At 38.8% G+C, this 19,244-nt stretch overlaps 8 protein-coding genes across 8 annotated transcripts; 4 read left to right on the forward strand and 4 right to left on the reverse strand.

Moving 5' to 3' along the window:
* Positions 1–1,214: 1,214 nt before the first annotated feature.
* BATDEDRAFT_86370 (uncharacterized protein) lies at positions 1,215–2,237 on the reverse strand (the record flags this gene model as incomplete). The annotated part of the gene is made up of 1 exon (XM_006677027.1): positions 1,215–2,237. The coding sequence occupies one exon, from the start codon at positions 2,235–2,237 to the stop codon at positions 1,215–1,217; it is 1,023 nt and encodes a 340-aa protein (XP_006677090.1).
* Positions 2,238–4,143: 1,906 nt separating this feature from the next.
* Positions 4,144–4,637, reverse strand: BATDEDRAFT_23178 (uncharacterized protein; the record flags this gene model as incomplete). The annotated part of the gene is made up of 2 exons (XM_006676659.1): positions 4,144–4,345; positions 4,393–4,637. The coding sequence occupies 2 exons, from the start codon at positions 4,635–4,637 to the stop codon at positions 4,144–4,146; spliced, it is 447 nt and encodes a 148-aa protein (XP_006676722.1).
* Positions 4,638–5,266: 629 nt separating this feature from the next.
* Positions 5,267–5,965, forward strand: BATDEDRAFT_86718 (uncharacterized protein; the record flags this gene model as incomplete). Its single annotated transcript, XM_006676909.1, has 2 exons — positions 5,267–5,658; positions 5,728–5,965. The coding sequence occupies 2 exons, from the start codon at positions 5,267–5,269 to the stop codon at positions 5,963–5,965; spliced, it is 630 nt and encodes a 209-aa protein (XP_006676972.1).
* Positions 5,966–6,091: 126 nt separating this feature from the next.
* Positions 6,092–6,649, forward strand: BATDEDRAFT_86719 (uncharacterized protein; the record flags this gene model as incomplete). The annotated part of the gene is made up of 1 exon (XM_006676910.1): positions 6,092–6,649. One exon carries the CDS (start codon positions 6,092–6,094, stop codon positions 6,647–6,649), a length of 558 nt encoding a protein of 185 aa, XP_006676973.1.
* Positions 6,650–6,910: 261 nt separating this feature from the next.
* BATDEDRAFT_86369 (uncharacterized protein) lies at positions 6,911–8,032 on the reverse strand (the record flags this gene model as incomplete). The annotated part of the gene is made up of 3 exons (XM_006677028.1): positions 6,911–7,375; positions 7,471–7,653; positions 7,748–8,032. The coding sequence occupies 3 exons, from the start codon at positions 8,030–8,032 to the stop codon at positions 6,911–6,913; spliced, it is 933 nt and encodes a 310-aa protein (XP_006677091.1).
* A 1,364-nt stretch (positions 8,033–9,396) lies between these two features.
* BATDEDRAFT_86720 (uncharacterized protein) lies at positions 9,397–11,049 on the forward strand (the record flags this gene model as incomplete). The annotated part of the gene is made up of 4 exons (XM_006676911.1): positions 9,397–9,582; positions 9,665–10,589; positions 10,661–10,850; positions 10,923–11,049. 4 exons carry the CDS (start codon positions 9,397–9,399, stop codon positions 11,047–11,049), a joined length of 1,428 nt encoding a protein of 475 aa, XP_006676974.1.
* A 1,506-nt stretch (positions 11,050–12,555) lies between these two features.
* BATDEDRAFT_86721 (uncharacterized protein) lies at positions 12,556–14,499 on the forward strand (the record flags this gene model as incomplete). The annotated part of the gene is made up of 1 exon (XM_006676912.1): positions 12,556–14,499. One exon carries the CDS (start codon positions 12,556–12,558, stop codon positions 14,497–14,499), a length of 1,944 nt encoding a protein of 647 aa, XP_006676975.1.
* Positions 14,500–15,478: 979 nt separating this feature from the next.
* On the reverse strand, positions 15,479–16,204 carry BATDEDRAFT_5305 (uncharacterized protein; the record flags this gene model as incomplete). The annotated part of the gene is made up of 1 exon (XM_006676416.1): positions 15,479–16,204. A coding segment is annotated over one exon (726 nt), but the record flags the coding sequence as incomplete, so codon positions are not given.
* Positions 16,205–19,244: the final 3,040 nt, after the last annotated feature.

Consider the following 19,244-nt stretch of genomic DNA (forward strand, 5'->3'; position numbering starts at 1 on the left):
TGGGACCATTGTACTGTTAATAATCGACTACAGACTCATGGATGTGTATTTTAAGCTAGTTTGTATCATAATTATGACAGGATGTGTGATGAGATGATGCAGTGAACATATATACAACGTGTATTACAGTAAAAACATGAACTGATTGTTTGAACATGTATGGAGCAGAGCTGTTGTAACATCCAAACAACTATACTAAACATGTTGAAAAGCATCAAATGGCAGTAGGTTGATCACCAAGAAACAATGCTACAATTCTGAAATGCAACATGATTGTTAGACATTGGTAATGTATGACATTTGTAATAGGACCCAGACGGTCAGGATGGGGTCTAGTAACAAGCAGTGTATAAACAAGTAAGCTATACAATGCTTAGATATGGTGATGACCGTTGCCTCACTCTATGCAGAGACTGTAACGCTTGGGAACCCTTAACGGTGAAGCTTAGGAGTGACGCTTATACCGCCACTAATTCACCACTACTACTTACTATATATAAGAGACAAAGTTCTCTTATCAATAAATAATCACGACTATTCTGATTCATTCCTTCTTCTTGTCTTACATCTCTGTGATCTTCCTTCAAACTTATACTACATAAATATGTCACTATACGTTAATGAACAAGAATGATGACTATTTATCAACGTAATATTGATTGTCTGGTATTTACACTGTAAATCAATATCAAGTGGGTTCCAATTACGATTTTACTGAGCATGATGGATAATGATGGCAAATGTTTGGCAAGTCAAAGATATGGACATGTGGATGTGGATGCTAATCACCATTGAATCAAACCACTGCATGTTTTGTTGCACAGTAAATACTATATTGAACAAGTACAAGTCCAAATCCAAGTGTTTGTAATGATATTGAGGCTGGTGATGAGTTACACTTGTGATTGAAACCTGATTGGTATTGCATGTCATGTGTCAATACGACATGTCAAGCAATATCATATCGACACTATACACACATGCATGTCAGCATCATCAATGTGTACAACTATGCAATATACAATCAACTGTATTGTATTGGAAATACAAGTGTCAATGCATAATATGATATCATGCCAACCAAGACTGTGAAATGATCAGATATAATGCATGTAAATCCAATTTTATTGCAAGTTGAGTTAGAATGATAATTGAATCAATTGGAATCAACAGGTTGACATTCAAATTAATTGGATGAATCGTCATTATTTGGGTCATCCAAAGAATGATTTCAATTTACCCATAAACTTGGATGAACCTTTTTGTCTATTGGAGGGAACTTTCTGTCCAGGGGATCCAGATCCGGATGGTGTATCCGGTGATGGTTGTGGTTCTTGATGCTGTTGCTGACCACTAGGTTTTTGATGTTGCTGTTGATCACTAGGTTTTTGTTGTTGTTGTTGATCACTAGGTTTTTGTTGTTGTTGTTGATCACTAGGTTTTTGTTGTTGTTGTTGACCACCAGGTTTTTGTTGTTGTTGTTGACCACTAGGTTTTCGATGTTGTTGTTGATCACTAGGATTCTGACCAAGACATTCATTGCATTCTGATGATTTTTCTTCATTACGTAATCTGTCAAGGTAATTTTGAACGGAAGGATACGTGCCGATAAGCAAAAGTTTCTTATAAAATGATTTAGGATCCCAAGGTCCTCCAAAAACGAGCGTCACAAGCTCTATTTCGATGAGATCCAGTTCAAATTCAAGACTATTACGCTTGGACTCGCAGTCTTGAATACTTTCTTTAAGATCGTCAAGTCTGTCTCTTTGGGCTTTGAGATTAAGCTTACTCTTCTGAGTTGCATCGTGTTTTGGACTGCCACCGTTTCCTTGATATTTATGTTGCAAAATTCGAGTATTTCTCCACAGGCGCTCTATCAGCCTACGTTGGTCGTTATATTCAGATTTTAACAACTCACATTTTTTTTTTTGCTGATTAAAGCCTTGCTTTTTTTTCCTGTATTTTTTGAACAAATCCTTGATGCTATCTGGAAGTGGATCAAGACCACCTAAGCCTATACCGTTTGGATTAGGAGTTGGCAAGGTGCTAGACTCAACATCTGTAGTTGCACTGGGAAGATCTGGAAAAATGCTAGATTCAACATCTGTAGTTGCACTGGGAAGATCTGGAAAAGCGATAGACTCAACATCTGTAGTTGCACTGGGATCAATTGGATTGGCAATAGTAACCGAGCATGCAAGCAGGATCGATGACAATACAGCAACTGCGAGTTTCATTGTATTGGTTTGGTTGAGCAAGTTGCAATGTCATTCAACAGGTCGGTTTTGAACCATATTTATATTCGTTATTGAACGGTGATAGTAAAAGCATATCCCTTGAATGACCGTTTTAAGGGTCAGTGTTACTGTCAGGGTTGTCGATTTGTTACCAACGTCAAACTTTGAAGGGATCTCCCTTTATATGGTGATCCAAAATTTTGGTTGAGCCGCTATTTGATCATACATTCAAATATCATATGGTTGATTAAAAGCTTCACCCTGAAAAGGGTTAGGGTCAAGGGTTAGGGCCAAGAAATGAGTATAAACCAAAACTGGAATGAGTTGACACTCGGATATTAGTTGGTCATCAATATGTGCCGTGATATCCCATACTTGTTAAAATAGCAAGTGATTGGCATGATTCAACTTACAAGTAGTGTATAATGAGCATCGGATGATACCGGTTTACTTGAACAAGAGTGCTAAATCTGTTGGAATAATTGTAATTTAGTCGTCTATTTCTGTACTACATTTTACACCCTCATTGTTACACAACATCAAATGTTTGACATTGCTCTAAAAGCTACTGGTAATATTGAAATGGAGACTGATGATGCCACTTTCCACAAACAATCAGACTCTGGCAGTAATGATTCAAGCACAATCAAGTATAATCTGAGTGTGGATTTACTTCTGGTACTGTGATTGGATTTGAAGCAACTGGTCAAGTCATTCGACTCAATGACTGCAACATTGTTGTCAAACATTGTGATTCATACAACAATCTTGATGCATTCAAAATGCTAATCAAATATCAATTTACGAAAAGCTCGCCAAACTCAATCTACAATATGTTGCATGCTATTATGGAGAATGTGAGTATTACGGACAGTATTTCACTTGATTGGTTTGGACTTTATTCCTGGAAAACACTGTGACTGGAGAACAGACAGTGAGTCGGATTGTGTTATTCGACACTTGTAATCGGTTGGTGTAGTTCATGAGGACTTGAGACCAGGAAACATGATTTTAACTGGTCAAGGGAATATCAAATTGATCGACTTTGGCAAGACACAGATCAAGACTTGCGTCACGAATTGATGGTTTATCAACCAAGCAGAATCCAAGACTTGTTCAAGACTTGTCCAGTAAAAACACAACCATACTGACCTTTTATCGACTACCCATTGACTACTCACAAAATCAAATGTTTGCAAATCTGATGTTCAAATCTTTATATTTCTGATGAGTTTCATTTCCATTGAACAGTTTAAATTCAACGTCATGTTCATTCATGCTCCATACATATGACAAACACGTCAACAATGCTAATGGCAGCTTTATGAATGTCAAAATGGATTGTTTTGAACAAGCTGGTCAACTTTTTTGTTGCTCCAGTCGCAGGCTTTACATCCAAACTATTGTAATGTTTCAACAACTCGGACGGGTTTTTACAATTGTATTGTATTGTAGCATGATCAATGTTTTTAATATTAGTTTTTGATAAATCATTGTACACCCATGTGTTTGCAGGGATTGGTGAATGTTTAGTAGTTTAATCAAACCATATTTTTGATGGTTTAATGTAGGATACTTTTTCCAGATGCGTGTGTATGTTTTGGGTTGTTGTATGAGCAAACATGTCTATTGGGCATTCTGCATCAAATGATTTCAAATACTTGTTAGTAGTATATATTGGGCACCAAATGATACCAGTTTTATCAACCAGTGTTTACAGCCAAACTATGTCCAAAGTTGCCAAAAAATATCAAATTATCGGAGATGAGGAAAATTGTCAAAATCTTTAAAATAAAGTACCGGCTTGTTTATTAGTTTGAAATTTCAGGATCTTTTTGTGCCAGATTCATACTCTCTGCTTTAACTAGAATACAATGTCTTTATGATAGACGACGGTAGTTACAAATTAATCGCACCATCCCTTTATGAAAACAACTTTGACTTTATCCAACTCTTCACCGAGTCTCCAACCAACATCTGTCAACATGCCTGGTACCGATGGTTCGGCTACCTTGAAAGTTGAGCGTTTCTTTTGGTCAACAACAAAGATAATTTCCAAGCATGTAATCTCAAACGATTCAGGCGATTGGCATAGCGTCAGCAAAAAACTGTGGAAATACTCGATTTTGAATGAATGTGTGTCGCCATCAGTTACTTGAACGAATCTAACAACCCTTTTCCTTTATCCAAGAAAATAGCATCAAATCCTCCCTGGTTCCATTTGTTTGGCTTAAACCAAACACCATTATTTTCTGGTAGAGCAGGAAAAGCATTGATATCCAGAGTTTTGAAATTGGATGCTGGCCAAGTTTGAAATTCGTTATCGTTTTCGTCAAACAAGTTTACTCCGTCGTAACGAAGACTGGCAAAGAACCACATTTCCAATATCCAACCATTCATAGAAGGATTTCCATCATGCCGAGTAGCTTTGACCAATTTACGAATCAGGTCTGGTCCTGCCTTGATGGCAACTATTACGAACCGACAGATGACGATGATTGTGGCAATTGATTCACTCAGTCGACAGGGAATGTTTCAATTTACAGTTGCTGATGAACATCCTATTTATGGAGTTGATATTCTTACAAAACTGTGCAATTTGTATGATGAACCCAAACTTTATTTTGTGGTTCCGCCTCACCAGTTTAAAGGATTCAAGCAGCTTTACAACACCTGTTTTGCAGCAATTGGTTTAATATGACTGGCTTCATATGCAACACAATGTTGAATTCAATGTTGTTTTGTATTTGCAACAATTGAAACTACACCACTAGAAACATTCATGTCAGGATTTTATATTGATACTAATGCTGACAGAGATTTGTACAATACATACAAACCCAGTCAATCACCAGCATCCACTGTACCACAAACACCTGTGGTCAAGCATGCATGTCTCTCAGTCCACTACCACTTGATTTCTCCAGTTTGTCCAATCTATTCAGTCCAATGTCAAACTGCATCGTCTTGATCACTTCTGCAATGCTGATGGTGACTGGATTACACGATCTGTGTCGGGTATTTCATCCATGTCATTGGGTGATGAACAGCCATTGGTTCGTCAATCAAGACAAACTGGTCAGTCTGCTCAACAACAGTCGCTACAACCAAAACCTCATTCGCCTATTGTGCAACAGAATTCAAGTTTGTATCAGTTCGAGTCGGGAATCCTTGAAAATCTGTTGCATGATGTTGATACTATGAATGATACTGTCAGAGTTGGACGCCATGCAAAACAATCGTTTATGTCGAGTCAAGCCTGCGACTCGGATTCCTTGTGTGATGATGACAGCCAAACCGATACTGACAGTGAATACTCCGAGTCCATACACAGCAATGACTCGGATATATCCGTTGATGGATACATTGATTCTGTAAATGATCGCACTGCAACAGTGTTTGATATTGATCAAGAGTCGAGGTATTTGCAAGGCACACTCAGCAACAGTCCTTTGACTTGGTCAAATGGATCACCTAGACGCATGTGAAGAAAGTCATGCGATAGTCAATCCGAAACCAGCAGTGATGAAATTGATACTATTGAATCCATGAATACGCATGCAAACAGTCAATTGATGCTAGATCGTCATGCAGAATTCCGATTTCAGCAGATTCTGAATGGTGATTTCACACAACCATCCAGATCTGTATCTGTCGAGCAAGCCTCCAAAATATCCAAATCAGCACTCAAAACACAACGCAAAAACGATCGTCGCAAAGCCAAATAACATGTAAAAAGCCGCCATCATGACTTGACTACTCAAGGTCGTACTTTTGACGCCCAGCTCTCCAATAGCCGCAACCCAACACAGTTCAATGCAGTCATTAAACTATTTCTGCACTCCATCAACAAAATGGTCCATGACTTTGTTGTGGCTAAACCGCAGTATGGACAACTGTCACTTCCACCCATGATGAGTGATGTACGTAAATTTGCAGTGATCCTTGTCAAGCGGTATCAAATGCGTCCAAAGACAATGGGCAAAGCAAGATCAAAGTATATCGAGGCTTATACAACACGAACAACGTGCGTGCCTGAATCGTGGCGGACAATACCAAATGAGATCATGCGTGAAAAACTGTTCGAGATTGGCGAGATTGCTGACCGATTTACTGGCTCAGTTGTCAAACTCCATGTTGCTAGAAAACCCAGAATGTCGCCAGACAGCAAAATGAAACGGTCGCACAAAACCGGTATGAAAAAAGACCCACATCACAAACATACTGTTGTTAAACAAGGTCATGTTGTGGGTGAATCTAGCCAACCGATTGGAAATGAAAACGTTGGTCATAAAATGCTGCTTGCTATGGGATGGAATCCAGGACAGTCGCTGGGCACAGGAAACAAAGGCATCGTTGATCCTGTCAAGGTTGTTATACGAACTGAGCGTAGTGGTCTTGGTGCAGAATGAGTTCAGAATGAATTCAGAATGAATGCAAAGTTTAAATGTGTTTAAACTCGAGTGATACTGATTTGTTATATTCGATTGCATCTAGACTTGAATGCTGCAGTTTTCCAAACTATTGATGCATTTGCATATTGTTTGCACGATTCTGGCCATGTAATGCATGTTTGTTTTGGATACTTTTAAACAGCATTCGGGTATACAACTGTGCTGTTGCGTGTATTTTTGATATATTTGAATTCAATTCAGTAGCATTAATATTGTAGTTTATTTATCTTGACCCATTATCATATTACGAATGGCCATTTCAACCTTGGCTTTGGGTGTAATATCAATAGCACAACAACCAGCATGTTCAGCAGCAGTTCCATGCAAACCATCATCACTAGACGAATCGTGTCTTGCTCTTAGTATATCTGATGGTGCAACAAAACTCACCAGTAAAAACGTGTAGATTTCTAAACCATACATCATGGGAGAAAAGAACCAGGCTGTATAGGCTACAAATGGCTCACCCGTATAGGCTGAATGTACAGCAAACCCTGCCATTGTAATATTAAGGACAAAAATAACGACAAAACGGAACCCTTCATACTTTAAAAACAACTGCTTGATGAATTCGGATCTGTGCACGCCAGTGCCTTTACTGATTGTCCAAAGAAATATGAGTGATGAAGTTGCCGATATGATACCTTCAAATATGCATTTGATTGCAAAAAGCAGACTAGAGTACTGAATGGGAAACAGGTAAAAATCATGTCAGAAAGTTAAACCCAACACTTGAATTCAATATACTCGAGTCGATTCAAATATACATGTGTGCTTACATGAAGTAATGCACTTTTTGAAATAATGACAGCTTGTCCTCTGATGAGCTCAAGATACGATAATATGCCAAATGCACCAGTGAGTGCTGACACGCAAAACGTGGCAACTATTCCAGCTGTTATAATCCAAAAAACAGGTGTTCCTTTGTGGAATACTCGAAGTCGAGCAACCATCAAAATAAGCTATTGCCAATCATACACATCATACAGATTCATGCAATCAGTCAACCAAAATACTGTACCATTCAAGCACGTCTGTTCAAACAAATAAGCTTACCACGCCAGTACTTGTCAAAAACGTCAGCAAATATCCAGAAGCAGCCAACCACTCGACCCAGTTTTCAACAGTGGTTTCCGGTGAAATGGACTGATCAATCAATAATGTGTGCACATAAATCTGGCCAGCACAAACTATCAATGAGACCAGCGCTATGAGGTCGATGGCAGTATGAAGTGGTCTACGTCGTGTAGCAATAAAAAATAACGCAGAGATGACTTGATGAAAAGCAATCCCCATAAATATGGCTGATGGAGTCTGGTATGCATTGTATAATCCAGCCATTACTTTGGTTAAACATCGCCTTGATACTGAGCAAATGATCGATTCTGTTGTACAAACGGGTTATTAGCAGTGAATGAGTAATCAACTAGACTGTTTACAATGTAATCATACTAAATACATACAATACTACCAATCTATGCAACAAACATGTATCAACCAAAATAACAGACGTTTCTAAAACCAACCCGTGATAAAGGACGGATTGGGCTGTCATATATATGGTTGCATATCTACCAAACAGATACAGGCCGTACCATTATGCATGATATCACCCTGTTGTGGCTCAGTTATATCCACAGCATTGTGTCTAGTACACATCCAACCCTCAACGCGCCAGAATAAAATTGAAACCACTTGCCAGTAGATTCATGGCGCTGTACTAGCGTATACGCTTGGTCTGATGGTGACTAGTTGTATGCCAAACATGAGAGCATCTAGCAGTCAGCCCTAGATGTTGTGCACATTTGGTGAATACAAGTACAGTTGGATGTCACGGATAGCAACAATCGACATGACAGTGGACACTATTGGACATGTACACTGCGATATGACTGTCAGCAACCATCACCATCAGTGTGTATCATGTGTTTAAAAAGTACTCGCATGCATTGGATTCAACACCACGTTTGTGATTGGGTTTGATCTGGATTGTATTGGTGGTGATGTTTTGCATATATCAGTAGATTGTGTGTTGATTTGAATGGCATGATCATACATTGTGGTTCATGTACACGATGACAATCTGACCTGTTGACACGGCCAGTTTGTTGAACGACCTGCCAATCTCCAATTCAATTATAGTACAACGTCACTCATTCAGTGTAGCAGCGACAGATTGCCGAGTTTGATGTTGATCATGTTGTGACACAATCAGCAATGTTTGATGTATACAGTCTACATTAACCTAAAATGGCCATGCAGTCATACCAATGGAAAAGTCATGGTTTTGAAATACTGAAATAACAGGCTGTTTTATACTGTTGTGGCCGAGTGATCCAAAACATGACCAATTGAACAATCAGTCAAGTATTTGGTATACAGTGACAATATATGCTGTGATAATGAACTGCATATGTGATGATAACTATCCATAAGCAGGGTGACACTACCTGGTTACTGGATACATGACTGCAATTGGAAATATCAACACAGCATACTACCGAGGTTGATTATACACCAACAGCAATGCTTGTATATTGATTCACCCTACAGGGTGTTTCCAGCTTTGTCCACCCTGCATAGTGTATTTGGCTTTTTGTGGTCGTTCATTTGGAGATTGCTGATTGTCACCCTTGAAGTTACCGTTGTTATAAAACGGCAGTCATGTATCAGACTCGAAGCTTTCCATTACAATACTCGATAAAATGCTGATTACTCTAGAATGCGTTATACTTGCGTTACAGACGGTTGCTGCAGTTCGACTTGCATTGGATTCACCTTCTGGAATTACCAGTCAATCAAGCAATAGGCTGTCAAAACGATCACCTGTTGAACTGGGCCGTGATGCTGACCAATGTTTCACAATTAAATCCAATGTTAATGGAGTCAATGTATGTATCATGTCATGTCATGGATTGTAGTTTGATATCAATTTGTACCACGCTTAATCAATCTCACATTTGTTTAAAATAGTTGAATTTACTAGTCGAATCAGAAGCTCCTGGTATAATTGTACCACTTCCTAGTTCAAGTGACGATGTAGGTTTGGCTATACAAAGTATTTCAAGTGGGGAACCCTTTATTATAAAGTACAGAGACAAACAGTATAAAGGAGTTACATCCACAGCCGCTGTGACGATTCCGGGTACTGGGATAACTGACATCAAATTACCAGTAATAGCAGTTGAAAAACAATCGGCAGATTCGGTTGGTATCGATCCAGAGTTTGATGGAATATTTGGGTTTGCCTATTCCTCGTTGTCAAAATATCACACATCAGTCCCTGCAATGGATGTTTTGTACAATGGCAATACCATTCCCAATAACGAGATTGGCATTCAACTATGTCCGTATGACATGATTTCAAATAGCTTCATCAATATAGGAAACACGGATATAACTGCAAAATGCGGAACAGATGGAAGGAGTGTTGCATGGGTAAATTCACCATCAGACGATCGTCATACTGTCAACATCAAGAATATACTAGTCAATGGCAAACAAGTGGATCTGCCCGTTGAATTCCAAAAAAAGGAGGAAAATGGACGTACTTTGTATTCGGTTATACAAACATGTTGTACATTTATGCATTTTCCTCGAACAGTTGTGACAGCGTTGGTTGGTGCTATTGTTGGTAGTAATGGGATCACTGTCAAAAATACTAAGTTCAAGAGCAAGAGCAAACACAAGCGCAAGCTCACCCCGGAAGAAATTGAAAAAATATTTTGGGAACACCATCTAATGTCCAGATCCAATTTTGATATCAATTGGAGCAAGCTGCCGTCGCTTACAATCGTAATGTATGCTCAAACCCCCGTAACTGATGACAATAGAAACTCCGTTATAGAGATCACACTGGGTCCCAAAGACTATATACAGAAAATCAATTCTGAAAAATGTAAATATTTGACAATTGTATGCAATGTGTGTTGTTTGATTAATCTGACTAATGTACATGTTGAATTATAGTTGTGTTTGCTGTAACAGCTGGTCCAAATGATTATGCAGTTCTTGGTATATCATTTATGACCCGACTTGCAGTCACATTTGATTTACAAAATAAACGCATTGGGTTTGCTCCTGGATGTGGATGCGAAGTCGCGACTGATGGATATCCTACTATCTCGAACGGTGATCAAGTGCTCTGGTCACCATCACAGTAAGTTGTTTGATATTGGCGTGTGGATGTGTTAATTGATATATTGATCATGAATTTGATGCATACTGTTAGACTGCCTGAACAACCAAGTACTTCAGGTTTAGGTAGAACATCTACTCTCAGGAGATTGTCGCGACTTGGTAGTACTCTCCGTGGTACTAAGCGGTCAAAAGTTAGTTACGAGAAATTTGAGGGCTGAGCAGATATATATCAATAAAATTGGTTATTTGTTGAATGGATGATGGCCATGACTATGTTATATTTGATATGATGTACGTCAGGACTCTTGATTTCAATCATCAACAACTACAACTGATCAAGTAGTTGTGCCTGAAAACACTCACCACACTGTCAAGAGTCACAAACAGACTCTCAATAAACTCGACTGAATACGATTCATTAGTGACAAAGTGATACTATATGTATTTTTAATGTGGTGTGTTCATGTTTGATTGTGTGATATGTTCAAGCCGTGCATGTATTGGATCAGTCCAGTGTGTATCGTAGTTGTTTGATACACGATGATCACGCATACTATTGTATTAGTAATACATGGTATGGATTGAATACATATCATGATCGCATAGTTCAGTTACAATCCAATTGACATGAACAGTCGAGTCGTGTAGTTTGGGTTCACTTGACACATTTGTATTGTCAATCTCGAACAAAACATCAAAAGTGAATCAAGGTCAACTGGAACAATCAACAGACTGGATCCAGTATGTGTAGTCGCACTGGATTGCATATATTGATCACAGTAAACAACTCGAATGTCATTTTACTGATTATGGTTATGGTGACATGCCAGTGTTTGATACATACAGCGTTACAATGATGGGTCAGCAACAATGTGATGGAACTGGATGTGCAATATCAAAACCATGTCCAGAATACGTGATATAACAACAACTTGCAACCATATTGATGTAAATGGATCACTAAATAACAGTGTCATGCATATGCAAACAACAGTTGCATTACTGACATGTGTCATCATTGTTGTTGAACTAGACTGCGATCGTATCCGTGATTCAGAATACAACAAATGTGTGTACAGAGTTGTATTGACAACATTGACAACATCTACAGTCAAACACAATATATCGATTGCAATACATGGATATGGGTTCAAACTTGTTGATCGTATAATGTATGATTACTAAAAGTGCACCAAATGTAGATTCGACACTATAGTCTGATTGTGTGTCATATGATGGTTGTTGTATTTGGAACAATCAATATAGTCAATGTGTAGTATCAACCAGCCAAATATGTAACCATTGTATATCCCAAATCAAAGTCACTGCTGGATGAATACCAAAGCGATCCATTTTTACGCGAATATGGTTGTAAAAGGGTGCGTTTACAAGGCTACACAACACTCTTGAAGGGTGTTTTTCAAGACATCTGATAAAAGGGTCACGGAAGCACAACATGATATTGTGACCAGGGAGCAGTATACTGTCTAGTTTGATAGTAGCCCATCGCAAGCAGTCAAATAACCCTGTGTAGTCGACTAACCTAGAAGGGTTAGGGTTGGTTTGCTATACAAAATATAAGTACTGTCAAGTACGCTCAGTTTTAGAATCGACACCAGTTTCAACACTCTACTTTTGTACCAACTGTTTAAACATATTCATCGGACTTGATGAAATTCACTGGCATTTTATTCTTACTGAGCGCGGCAGTAACCGCTAATGCAATGCTGGTCTCGACTGGTAGCAATGGTTCACCTGGAGCATCTGGATTAATTGCTGGATTCAGTTCAAACATTTACAAACGAGGTCAGGAAAACCCAGCTGATAAAGATCAGTCAGGCAATAATGACTCGAATCAAGGGACTGCATCAGAAAAAAACAGTGAGCTCATTCGTCGATTAGAGAGAGAAGTTGAAGACGCCGAAAGAGCAAGAGTGGCCGCATGCAAGCCTTACTATGATTATAAGGTCTTGGGATTCGATCAACAAATTTTAGAATCAGATGGTAAAGCGATATCTGGAGAAAAGCACAACCCAAAAACTGAGCAGGAATTGAAGGAAAAGTGTGACCATGCAAGCCAAGTAAAACGCGACGCAATACAACAATTGGAAAAAGCCATTGCAAGTACTCCCAAACAAGGTCAGCAATCTCCAGCTAATAATCCCACTGCAAGTACTTCCAAACAAGACCGAAAACACTCAGTTGCTAAATATCATTCAGATAATAATGGCTCGGATCAAGGGACTACATCAAGTAAAAACAGTGAGCTCATTCATCGATTAGAAATAGAATTTCAAGACGCCGAGGAAGCAGAATCAATCTCACGCAATTCTTACTATGAGTATAGGGATCTTGGATTTGAACAAGAAAGGTTAATAGCACAGGGCAAAGCGATATCTGGAGAAAAGCATAGCAAACAACGTCAAGATCAAATGGATAGAGAGTGGGAAGTTCGAAGGAAAAGACTAGACTTTCTGAGACAGAAATTACGGGAAGCCAGGCTAGGCACTCCCAGTCGAGACCGAAAACACTCAGTTGCTAAAGATCATTCAGATAATAATGGCTCGGATCAAGGGACTACATCAGGAAAAAACAATGAGCTCATTCACCAACTAAAGATACAAGTTGAAGACGCTGGGAAAGCAGAATCAATCGCACGCAATTCTTACTATGAGTATAGGGATCTTGGATTTGAACAAAAAAGGTTAATATTGCAGGGCAAAACGATATCTGGAGAAGAGTACAGCAAACAACGTCAAGATCAATTGGATAGAGAGTGGGAAGCTACAAAGAGAAGACTAGACATTCTGAGACAGAAATTACAGGAAGCCATGTTAGGCACTCCCAGTCGAGACCGAAAACACTCGATTGATAAACCCGGTCCGAGTACTCCTAATCGAGACCGGAAACACTCGATTGATGAACCCGGTCCAAGTACTCCTAATCGAGACCGGAAGCACTCGATTGACAAACCCGATCCGAGTACTTCTGGTCGAGACCGAAAACACTCGATTGTTAGACACCATTCAGATACCGATTCAGATCAGGGAATTGCACCAGCCAAAAAACATAGACCCACTCATCAACTAGATATAAATCTTGAAAACGCTGAAAGAGCAAGAGCGGCCGCATGCAATTCCTACTATGAATATAAAGCTACTCGACTTGAACAGAAAAAGTTGAAATCAAATGGTCAAAAGATATCTGGAAAAAAGTACAGTTCAAGGACTGAACATGAATTGAAAGAAACGTGTAGAAAGGCAAGTAAAGCAAAACACTACATGATACGACAGCTAGAAGGAACAAATGGAAACACTCCCAGTCGAAGCCGGAAACACTCAGTTGTTAGACACCATTCAGATACCGATTCGGATCAAGAGACTTTATCAAGAAAAAAGTATAGGAAGCTTGTTCGTAAACTAAAAAGAAAAATCAAAGAGTATAAAAGGAGACGAAAGGGTGCATGCAAAAAATATCGTAAACATCAATTCTTTGTATCCAAACAATGGTCAAGATTAGCAAAGGGTAAAAGTGTATCGAAATCATTCTACAGTTTAAAGGGTGAAGAGAAATGGAAAAGAAGGTGTGAAAGACAAGGGAGAAGAGTAGAATATCTGGAGCAAAAACTAAGAGAACTTATGGATGAGCCAGATTCAGATTCAGATTGATGGTTTGTCGATGGATTCGATTTTGAATAAATTTAAGCTTTCTGATGTGTGTTGGTATTTGTCGAGTATTGTGAATGGGTCAACAACCATATTATTTATTGTATATTGTGTTGGGTATTACATCAACAGTTACTGGATTGTTGATTGATACATTAATGACTTGATAACAATCAGTGTTGATTGTACATGTAACTATCAGTCATACTTGCATGATACCATCGACTGATCATGCCGTGAATTGTACAACAAACGGAGCAATACACCTGTTCAAAGTCGGATGTAGATTGCGTCATCAACCGGTTTGATATTGGTCAATTAGTGTTGTGTTGTGTCAGTCTGCAATGTAATATATGCAGTGTCGTATTGATGTAAATGGACCACTAAATAACAGTGTTGATGTGTAATAAACAATCAGTGTCATGGACTGATTGACAATTCAATGGTATTGTTGGTGGTAATTGGCATGCAAACAACAGTTGCATTACTGACATGTGTCATGATTGTTGTTGAACTAGATTATGATCGTACAATGTATGATTACTAAAAGTGCACCAAATGTAGATTCGACACTATATTCTGATTGCATGTCATATGATGGTTGTTGTATATCAAACACGTAGTCAATGTGTAGTATCAACCAGCCAAATATGTAATCATTGCATATCCCAAAGCAAGTGACAATCACCAAGATAAATGCATAAAAGTTTATTTTGTGAATATGGCTGTAAATGACAGAAAATGACAGAAAATATAAATTATATTGACAAGTTTGATTCCAGAATTTAGTTCTGATCACAATTCTTTTCAATGTAGTTGTAGCAAATGGCTATTTGATGGTATTGACAATGGGCTCTTTGGTGAAATTGACAATAGGTTTCTTGGAATCAGCAAAAGGTTTCTCGGTGGTTTTAGAAATATAAGCACTGCTAGATGATAAAGTACCGCCACTGCATTCCGCTGGAACAGTGAAATCGTTTGTGTAATCTGCAGCCTTGACTCCCAAACCTCGTTTGGCGAAACCTTTCCAGATTTCGCACTTGTTGGCACCTTTGTAGTGGACAGCATCAGATGCAATAAAGGCATCCCGAGCATCAATAAAAGTGGGATTGCATGGTTGAAGCATCATTCCACCAATCATATTCTGCATAGTAATAACATTACCAAACTTGCCCTTGGCATTGTAAAGATTGGTGGAGAATCCGCTCTTGGTGACCAAGTTCCAGTAGATGTCCCAAAGCATGGCTGCCCACACTTCACCCATATCGTGAGCTAATTTACGAGTTTGAAGATCGGCATACGTCAAGGGATTGACTTTCATGTCAGTAGTGTAAGGATGAGAGCGAAGACCGCTGGGCGAATTCTTGGCATAGCTACCAAAGGCAATAGGAGTGTCGGCTTTGTGTGATTGTTTGGCAGTTATGATCATGGCAAATATGTCAGACCAGCCCTCACCCATACCATTAGACTCGGCCCTGGACAAGCAATTGTCTGTTGAAGATCCACCAGTCAAACGAATTGAAATACCATGACCATACTCGTGCAAAACGACTTGATTGTCCAGACCAGGATTGCGATGAGGCTTACTGGAAGTATATCGAAACATTCTCATTTTACCAGGTATACCATCGACAGGAGCAAAGAATATGGCATTGTTGGCACTCGCAACGTCCAAAACCTCGATAGTAACTGCATCTTCGCCTCTGCCACCTTTTCCAAAATTGTCATTTTGGAAATTGCCAGCAGCCTCGTTGAAACCATACTGATATGTGATATCGTGCATCAGGTTGGCAAAATAAAACATGTTGACGGCTGCAGCATTCATGTTGGCAGGATTGTTGGGGTCAGCAGTGGAATTGAACTTGGTATCGAATACACCACCAACACTAGTTTCTGGCCCACGTGGTATTTTAAAAGAGTTGATGGTATTGGCATTGTTACCCTCTGTGGAAGCCTTGTCAATCCATCCATTAGGTGACGATGGTTTGTATTCTGGATTCTTGACACTAGAGAAACCATCATCAGGACTGAGACCAGGAAGTGGAATAACCTTGTATGTTGCATGACGACCAAAATCAACAGCCTGAACCAGTTTGCCTAACATCAACCCATTCACATTCAGATTAGTGCTGAATCCACAAAAATCAATGCTGGATTTGAAATACCGTACCAGTGTTGACATCCGCCCAAACTTGAATCCAGGAACTAATATCCGCGTCGCGGAGCTGGAACTTGTAAACATACACAAGAGTGCCATCGGCCTGTTGAACATATTCCAACTCATGTTTAAACTCAGAGTAAACTGGCAGACCTTTGGCTTTGGATATATCATCAGCAACCTGTTCAAACGTCAGTTTGGTTTTGGGTTCCGCAATAGAAAGCTCACGTTTAGCAAGATGGCTCTTGGTACCAAACGAAGTAGAGTAGGAAATAATATGATCATTTTTGATATGGACAGCGGCTTGGTGATTAGATACAGGTGTGTCATTAACCATGTAAACACCATATACGTGAGTTACGCCAACATTATCCGTAAAGCTATTGTAGACCTTGAACTCACTAGGAGAAATATTGAGTTGGTCACAGAGATATGTAACACCGGTCTTGACTGGATCGGTATTGGACGGAGCAATGAGGCTGGATGAATGTTCATAAGGAATATGTTGATAAATAGATTGGGGAAAGTAGAATGGAAGACTGTCAGAGGCATCTTGTATGGACGGAATGATTGGAGCAGCAAAAATTACAGAAGTAATAAGAGCAAGAACAAAGGAAATGATAGGGACAAGCATTGTACTGGCTTTAGTACTTTATAGCATATACGTGGCAAGTCTAGGATTAAACTGTTGGTGATAGATATTGATAAAATTAGCTGCATGCCACTCCATTTGTTTTATATTTTGAATCTACAAGCATGCTACACAACAACATAAAGTTTACCACACATAGACTGATTAAACAGCACATGGGCGTCATTGAGTGCATGTGAAGCGGGTTTTTATTGCATTATTTTTGATTAGGTAATTGCATGGATAGTGATTTTAAGGAGCATATATTATGGCTATATGTCAGGGTTATTTTTTTCAGATTCATCCATTCATGTTTTGCGGGTGAACGTGGAATTTGATCAGGGCTAGAATGTGATGTAATCTGCACATATTTGAGGCTTTGAACCCACTAGAACTGCTATACCATCTTACAATAACCCGCTCAGCAAAACATTTGAATGCTTAGCATAATGTAAAACGCCATTTCACATTCAGCGCGCCAATACATTTGTTTGTATTGACTGTATACATATGCTGTATGTGTTGAAACAAGAGTCATTGGAGCATGAGTCGATCGAATATTCAAAACATGAACATATTATTGGTGATCTGAATGATTTAGGCTAATAGCATGCATATTTATATACCAAGTTTGTTGCATCACCATGCCATTTGTAATCATTCATGGTTACAGTTTGATTTACATCACACTAATTCGTTTAATATGATAATGGAATAATTGTAAATATGTTTTTTTATTTCAAGATCATGATGACTAGATTTTGAGTTGATAAGCAAAAGCATAAAGTAGTAAGCATGTGCATTGATTGACTACAACTGTATAGCCCACTCGAAAATCGGATAAAACGGACAGCAATTGACTCGAAATGATGAAATAATACGGCAAATGAAAAGTTATCCGGTCTTTCAAATCGCAAGCAATCTCAACAAAACACTAGACTGGTAATGCATCAATTGCTTGATTTCAGATATGAGTTGTATAATTGAAATGGTCAGTGTCATTCCAATCTTGGACTATCCAAAGCATTGCAAAGAGTCATGGCAACAGTCATGACAATGACCAGTCAAACAGATCTGACCATTACAAGATGGTGTTGCATTCCCAATTGTTGCAGAGGCAGTGGTCGATGATGTTAAAAGTAATCAAGTATGCAGAATGTGGGTTCACCTGCAAATGTGGCTGCATTGTTCATGTATAAATGAACAGTATCATACATGTGATGGACACGACAGCTGTCAATGAATGCCATCATGTTATTGTATTATAGTTGATCATTCGATGGAATAAATGATTGCGATCGTCATTCCAATTGTTGGTGTGGTACAGAGTTGCAGATCTCAAGTCAATGACTACATGTGTTGTGATGTAATACTTGATGATATATTGTGGTTGAACATGTTATGCATGTCAGTAGTCGAATACGTAATCGTGTACAATGGTCTAGCAGTAGCCTATTCAAGTATGGTAATAGTGCCAGTTTAATCACATTGTGGATCCGCATTGCAATAATCAAAAGTGAGTGGGAAACTCGCATATAGATATTGACTAATGTGTCACTGGATCAGACCATATCAAATATGTTGAAAGTGTATGTAATCATTCAGATCCGAGTTGGTACAAACACGATCATAAGAATGATGTATATTGCACAATGGTGTTTGTAATAATATGCATGTGATTGAATGCAAACTGGTGAACTAGTAGCAAACAAAATAATGACAGATGGTGATTGAAAGTGCAACTAATCATGCAGTGTATATGGTGTATACTAGTTGATTAGTGCAGTATGCTTGAAAAAGTCGATAGCTTGAAGGTAATACAGTGTATACTATGCTGCTGTTATGGTAGTATTTAGTGTTTGCAAGACAAATGGAATGAATCATCATGTAGTGAACACAGTATACACGCCATATTAAGATACTGTCAAATAGTTTATCAAATGAAAATCTTGCTTTCCA

The sequence above is a fragment of the Batrachochytrium dendrobatidis genome (assembly GCF_000203795.2).
Source record: "Batrachochytrium dendrobatidis JAM81 unplaced genomic scaffold BATDEscaffold_2, whole genome shotgun sequence".
Classification (NCBI taxonomy): domain Eukaryota; kingdom Fungi; phylum Chytridiomycota; class Chytridiomycetes; order Rhizophydiales; genus Batrachochytrium; species Batrachochytrium dendrobatidis.